Source organism: Homarus americanus, unplaced genomic scaffold (genome assembly GCF_018991925.1).
Source record: "Homarus americanus isolate GMGI-L3 unplaced genomic scaffold, GMGI_Hamer_2.0 scaffold60223, whole genome shotgun sequence".
In the NCBI taxonomy this organism is placed as follows: Eukaryota; Metazoa; Arthropoda; class Malacostraca; order Decapoda; family Nephropidae; genus Homarus; species Homarus americanus.
The window spans coordinates 45,902-53,071 of NW_024712561.1; the positions used below are offsets into that span (position 1 = coordinate 45,902).

General features: G+C 44.8%; 1 protein-coding gene across 1 annotated transcript; it reads left to right on the plus strand.

The window, feature by feature from the left end:
• Nucleotides 1-1,399: 1,399 nt before the first annotated feature.
• Nucleotides 1,400-6,301, plus strand: LOC121863827 (the record flags this gene model as incomplete). The annotated part of the gene is made up of 5 exons (XM_042362699.1): nt 1,400-1,447; nt 4,958-5,127; nt 5,398-5,451; nt 5,507-5,641; nt 6,217-6,301. Coding segments are annotated over 5 exons (492 nt in total), but the record flags the coding sequence as incomplete, so codon positions are not given.
• Between the last annotated feature and the right edge of the window lie 869 nt (nt 6,302-7,170).

Genomic DNA, 7,170 nt, shown 5'->3' on the forward strand with positions numbered 1-7,170 from the left:
CAATAATTTGAACACTTGTGAATAGAAACGCGCGCATGTGTGTGTGTGTTTGTCTATGTATGTCTGTGTATATGTATCTATGTACGTACAATATATGTGCATGTGTGTGTCGAGAGAAGTAGGATGACGTGTGTGTGTGTGTGTCAGGAAACAAGGACTACACATCCTCCTGTTCTGACATTAAATATTGCTTTGTTTTCCTCTCTCTTTCTGATGTGTTTTAGCGTTTTTTTTATTTATTTTCTTTTACTCTGTTTTATATCTTCTTTATTGTCTTTAGTTATCTTAATTGTTTTATTCCCTGCTGTAATGTCTCATTTTCTACCTGTCTGTCTGTCTGTCTCTCACGCCTTCATTCTTCGTGTTATGGAGGACCTTAACTTGTTTTACCTGTCTTTAATTCCGCCTCAGTAATATTTCGCCTGTAGGATTAGACACAAAAAATAATAAAGTAAAAAAGTAAAAAAAAAATAATAAAAAATAAATTAAAAGGGGTAAAAACCAACTATCCATCGACCAGGGTTAAGGATCAGGATTTTGTAAGCTTCATTGTGTACATTCTTGCATCATCTTGTTATTATATTCCAGGTGTTTTAGTTGATATAAACACCTGTGGAGCTTTATTTACAACCTTTATAGTAGAGTTATGTTAGGTTAGATTTGGTTAGGTTAGGTTAGGTTCCTGGGATCAAATAAGTTAGTTTATCTTGGAAGTGAATATGTGAGTGGAGGCGCCTTGATGTTTAAGCTGTCTCGTGTTGTCGTTTGTATAATTGTGTTGGAGTGAGGGAAGTGCGTGAGGAGAGTACAAGTGTGTGTGTGCGTGTGCGTGCAAGAACCCGGGCGGGGTGTTAAATGTGTGTCTTTGTCTGTCTTGTGTTGTTGTGACAGAATTGCGACACACACACACACACACACACACACACACATACATACATACATACATACATACATACATACATACATCACTGAGGCCGTTTCTCACCTCCCACCTTCCTTCAGCTCAATCATATATACAGTGTGTAGGTGTGTGTACGTACAGTAGGTGTGGTGTTTGTACGTACAGTAGGTGTGGTGTTTGTACGTACAGTAGGTGTGGTGTTTGTACGTACAGTAGGTGTGGTGTTTGTACGTACAGTAGGTGTGGTGTTTGTACGTACAGTAGGTGTGGTGTTTGTACGTAGTTGTGTTGAACAAGTGTGGAGGCTGGCACGTAGTTTTCCACACCTGTTGACACTGGTGATGGATAACCTCGGTGATGGACCACAGGTTTGATAAGTAAATTATAGTGTGGCAGCTGAGGTGAGAGGATATTAGGTGGTCTTGTTCTTCCTCTTGGTCTTGTTCGTCTTCCTCTTGGTCTTGTTCTTCCTCTTGGTCTTGTTCTTCTTCTTCCTCTTGGTCTTGTTCTTCCTCTTGGTTTTGTTCTTCTTCCTCTTGGTCTTGTTCTTCTTCCTCTTGGTCTTGTTCTTCTTCTTCCTCTTGGTCTTGTTCTTCTTCCTCTTGTTCTTCCTCTTGGTCTTGTTCTTCTTCCTCTTGGTCTTGTTCTTCTTCCTCTTGGTCTTGTTCATCCTTCCCGAGGCTCCACGCTCACAATCTTTTATGTAAACACTTCTACTTTGTCTTCGTCTGAAAATTCACCTCCCAGCTTGTTTCACCTGAAGATTGACCACCCTAACATAACCCAACTTAACCTAACTTAACCCCAGCTTGTTTCACCTAAAGATTAACCACCCTAACCTAGCCCAACTTAACCTAACCCAACCAGTAACCTAACCTGGCCCAACCAACCTAACCAACTTCCAGCTTGTTTCACCTGAGAAGAGATTAGCCACCCCTCTTCAACCTAGCCCAGCCCAGCCAACCCAGCTTAGCCTAGCCTGGCCCAACCAGCCTGCTTAACCCCCGGTTTGCTTCACTAAGATTAACCACCTAACCTAACCTAACCCAACTTAACCCACCTAGCCCAACTTAACCTAACCTAAACTGTCTTACACCTAAGATTAACCACCCTAACATAACCTAAACTTAACCAAGCCTAACTTAGCACACAAACCAACCTAACTTAACCCAACCCAACCCACCTTTAACCTAACCCAACCTAGCCCACCTTTAACCCAACCCAACCCAACCTAGCCCACCTTTAACCTAACTTAACCTAACCTATCTCAACAACCCAACCTAACCCACCTTTAACCTAACCCAACCTAGCCCACCTTTAACCTAACCTTAACCCAACCTAGCCCACCTTTAACCTAACCTAACCTAACCCAACTTAACCTAACCCAACCTAGCCCACCTTTAACCTAACTTAACCTAACCCAACTTAACCTAACCCAACCTAGCCCACCTTAACCTAACTTAACCTAACCCAACCTAGCCCACCTTTAACCTAACCTAACCCAACCCAACCTAGCCCACCTTTAACCTAACCTAACCCAACCCAACCTAGCCCACCTTTAACCTAACCTAACCCAACCCAACCTAGCCCACCTTTAACCTAATCTAACTTAACCTAACCCAACTTAACCTAACCCAACCTAGCCCACCTTAACCTAACGTAACCCAACCCAACCTCGCCCACCTTTAACCTAACCTTAACCCAACCCAACCCAACCTAGCCCACCTGTAACCTAACCTAACTTTTAAAAAAACTTGGCTAGGTAAGTTAAGACCAGGTAGGTTATGTTACACAATTGACATTAGTTTTCTTCCCTGGTGTTTCTCAGTTATCGTATATTTTTCCCTCGGTTGTCGTATATTTTCCCCAGTTATCGTATATTTTCCCTCAGTTATCGGATATTTTCCCTCGGTTATCTTATATTTTCCCTGTTGTCGTATATTTTCCCTCAGTTATCGTATATATTCCCTCAGTTATCGTATATTTTTCCCTCAGTTGTCGTATATTTTCCTCAGTTATCGGATATTTTCCTCGGTTATCTTATATTTTTCCCTAGTTGTCGTATATTTTCCTCAGTTATCGTATATTTTCCCTCGTTGTCGTATATTTTTCCTCAGTTATCGTATATTTTCCTCAGTTATCGGATATTTTCCTCGGTTATCTTATATTTTTCCCTCAGTTGTCGTATATTTTCCTCAGTTATCGTATATATTCCCTCAGTTATCGTATATTTTTCCCTCAGTTGTCGATATTTTCCTCAGTTATCGGATATTTTCCTCGGTTATCTTATATTTTCCTCAGTTGTCGTATATTTTCCTCAGTTATCGGATATTTTCCTCAGTTATCGTATATTTTTCCTCAGTTGTCGTATATTTTCCTCAGTTATCGGATATTTTCCTCGGTTATCTTATATTTTTCCCTCAGTTGTCGTATATTTTCCTCAGTTGTCGTATATTTTCCTCAGTTATCGGATATTTTCCTCAGTTATCGTATATTTTTCCCTCAGTTGTCGTATATTTTCCCCAGTTGTCGTATAATTTTTCCCTCAGTTGTCGTATATTTTCCTCAGTTGTCGTATATTTTCCCTCAGTTATCGGATATTTTCCTCAGTTATCGTATATTTTTCCTCAGTTGTCTATATTTTCCCTCAGTTATCGATATTTTTCCCTCAGTTGTCATATTTTCCTCAGTTGTCGATATTTTTCCCTCAGTTGTCGATATTTCCTCAGTTGTCGTATATTTTCCCTCAGTTATCGGATATTTTCCTCAGTTATCTATATTTTTCCTCGGTTGTCGTACATTTTCCTCTTATCGAAGTTATCCTCATACGGTCATAAGTTTTCGTTCAGTTATCGCGACGCTTCTCTCCCGTCTCTCAGTTATCAGACGTCTTCTCCTCGCCTCTCAGTTATCGTGACGTCTTTCTCCCGTCTCTCAGTTATCGTACGTCTTCTCCCGTCTCTCTCAGTTATCGCATCGTCTTCCTCGCCTCTGTTATCGTACGTCTTCTCCCGTCTCTCAGTTATCATACGTCTTCTCCCGTCTCTCAGTTATCGTACGTTCTCTCCCGTCCCTCAGTTATCGTACGTCTTCTCCTGTCTCAGTTATCGTACGTCTTCCCGTCTCAGTTATCGCACGTCTTCTCCCGTCTCTAGTTATCGTACGTCTTCTCCCTGCTCTCAGTTATCGACGTCCTCTCCCGTTCTCAGTTATCGACGTTCTCTCCCGTCCTCAGTTATCGTACGTCTTCTCCCGTCTCTCAGTTATCGTACGTCCTCTCCCGTCTCTCAGTTATCGCATCGTCTTCTCCCGTCTCAGTTATCGTACGTCTTCTCCCGTCTCTCAGTTATCGTCACGTTCTTCCCGTCTCTCAGTTATCGCACGTCTTCTCCCGTCTCTCTCAGTTATCGTACGTCTTCTCCCGTCTCTCAATTATCGCATCGTCTTGTCCCGTCTCTCAGTTATCGTCGCCTTCTCCCGTCTCTCAGTATCGTCGTCCTCTCCGTCTCTCAGTTATCGTACGTCTCCTCGTCTCTCAGTTATCGCACGTCCTCTCCTGTCTCAGTTATCGCACGCCTTCCCCGCTCTCAGTTATCGTACGTCTTCTCCGTCTCTCAGTTATCGCACGTCTTCTCCTTCTCTCAGTTATCGTACGTCTTCTCCCGTCTCTCAGTTATCGTACGTCTTCCCCCGTCTCTCAGTTATCGTAATGCCTTCTCCCGTCTCTCAGTGTATCGTACGCTCCTCCTGTCTCAGTTATCGTACGTTCTTCCCGTCTCTCGTTATCGTACGTCTTCTCCCGTCTCTCAGTTATCGCACGTCTTCTCCCGTCTCTCAGTTATTGTCATGCCTTCTCCCGTCTTCGTTATTCACGTCTTCTCCGTCCTCAGTATCGCACGTCTTCTCCCGTCTCTCAGTTATCGTACGTCCTCTCCCGTCTCTCAGTTATCGTACGTCTTCTCCCGTCTCTCAGTTATCGTATGCCTTCTCCCCGCTCTCTAGTTATCGTACGTCTTCCCGTCTCTCAGTTATCGTACGTCTTCTCCCGTCTCTCAGTTATCACGCGTCTTCCTCCGCCTCTCAGTTATCGTCGTCTTCTCTCCCTCCTCTCAGTTATCGACGTCTTTTTCCCGTCTCTCAGTTATCGTACTTCTCCCGTCTCTCAGTTATCGTACGTCTTCTCCTGCTCTCAGTTATCGTACGTCTTCTCCCGTCTCTCAGTTATCGTACGTCTTTTCCCGTCTCTCAGTTATCACGTCTTCTCCTGCTCTCAGTTATCGTACGTCTTCTCCCGTCTCTCAGTTATCGTACGTCTTCTCCCCTCTCAGTCATCGTACGTCTTCTCCCGTCTCTCAGTTATCGTAACGTCTTCTCCCGTCTCTCAGTTATCGTACGTCTTCTCCCGTCTCTCAGTTATCGTACGCTCTCTCCTCTCTCTCAGTTATCAGACACGTCTTCCCGTCTCTCAGTTATCGACGTCTTCTCCCGTCTCTCAGTTATCGGACGTCTTCTCCCGTCTCTCAGTATCGTACGTCTTCTCCCGTCTCTCAGTTATCGACGTTCTTCCGTCTCCTCAGTTATCGTACGTCTTCTCCCGTCTCTCAGTTATCGCACGTCTTCTCCTCTCTCAGTTATCGTACGTCTTCCGTCTCTCTGTTATCGTACGTCTTCTCCGTCTCTCAGTTATTGTACGTCTTCTCCCGTCTCTCAGTTCTCGTATGCTCTTCCCGTCTCGCTATCGTACGTCTTCTCCCGTCTCTCAGTTATCGATCGTCTTCCTGTCCCCTCAGTTATTCTCTACTGCCTTCTTCCCCTGTCTCAGTTATCGTACGTCTTCTCCCGTCTCTCAGTTATCGTACGTCTTCTCCTGTCTCAGTTATCGTACGTCTTCTCCCGTCTCTCAGTTATCGTACGTCTTCCCGTCTCAGTTATTACGTACGTCTCCGTTTCCAAGTATCATGACGTTCTTCCCCCTCTCTCAGTTATCAGACGTCTTCCCGTCTCTCAGTTATCATGTACGTCTTCCCTTCTCTCATTAGTTATCGTACAGTCTTCCCGTCTCTCAGTTATCGTACGTTCTTCCCGTCACTCAGTTATCGTACGTCCTCTCCGTCTCTCAGATTATCGTACGTTCTCTCCCCGTCTCTCAGTTATCGTACGTCTTCTCCCGTCTCTCAGTTATCGTACGTTCTCCCGTCTCTCAGTTATCGTACGTCTTCTCCCGTCTCTCAGTTATCGTACGTCTTCTCCTGTCTCTCAGTTATCGTACGTCTTCTCCCGTCTCTCAGTTATCGTACGTCTCTCCCGTTTCTCAGTTATCGTACGTCTTCTCCGTCTCTCAGTTATCGTACGTCTTCTCCCGTTCTCAGTTATCGTACGTCTTCTCCCGTCTCAGTTATCGTACGTCTTCTCCCGTCTCTCAGTTATCGTACGTCTTCCCCGTCTCTCAGTTATCGTACGTCTTCTCCGTTTCTCAGTTATCGTACGTCTTCCCCGTCTCTCAGTTATCGTACGTCTTCTCTCCGTCCTCAGTTATCGTACGTTCTCTCCCGTCTCTCAGTTATCGCACGTCTTCCCGTCTCAGTTATCGTACGTCTTCTCCCGTCTCTCAGTTATCGCACGTCTTCTCCTTTCTCAGTTATCGCACGTCTTCTCCTCTCTCAGTTATCGCACGTCTTCTCCCGTCTCTCAGTTATCCTTAGTTTTCCCCTTCATTCTCGGTTATCTCTGTAAATTCTGAGAAAGTGCTGCAACATTAAGCAGTCAGAGGCAAAGTGTTAGAAATTCAAGAGTCTGTGGCTGTTATCATGTACGGTTATCACTACCACATCCTCTCTCTATCTCTGTCATATGTTTCGTCATCTCTCTCATATAAACATAAGTTACAAAGAAAACTTGTGTAAGTGTGTGTAAAGTATCTCTGTATCAAAACATTTCCTTTTTAATTTTTATAGATGTATGAAGGTAGCCCTGGGTGTGTGAAGGTGTGTGTAGCCGGGTGTGTGAAGGTGTAGCCCTGGGTGTGTGTGAAGGTGTGTACCCGGGTGTGTGAAGGTGTAGCCCTGTAAGAAGGTGGTAGCCCTGGGTGTGAAAGTGCAGCCTGGGTGTGTGAAGGTGTAGCCCTGGGTGTGTAGGTGTAGCCCCGTGGAATGTTTAGCCTGTGTGTGAAGGTAGCCCTGGGTGTGTGAAGGTGTGTAGCCTGGGTGTGTGAAGGTGTGTAGCTCTGGTGTGAAGGTAAGCGAGCCTGGGTGTGTGAAGGTGTAGCCCTG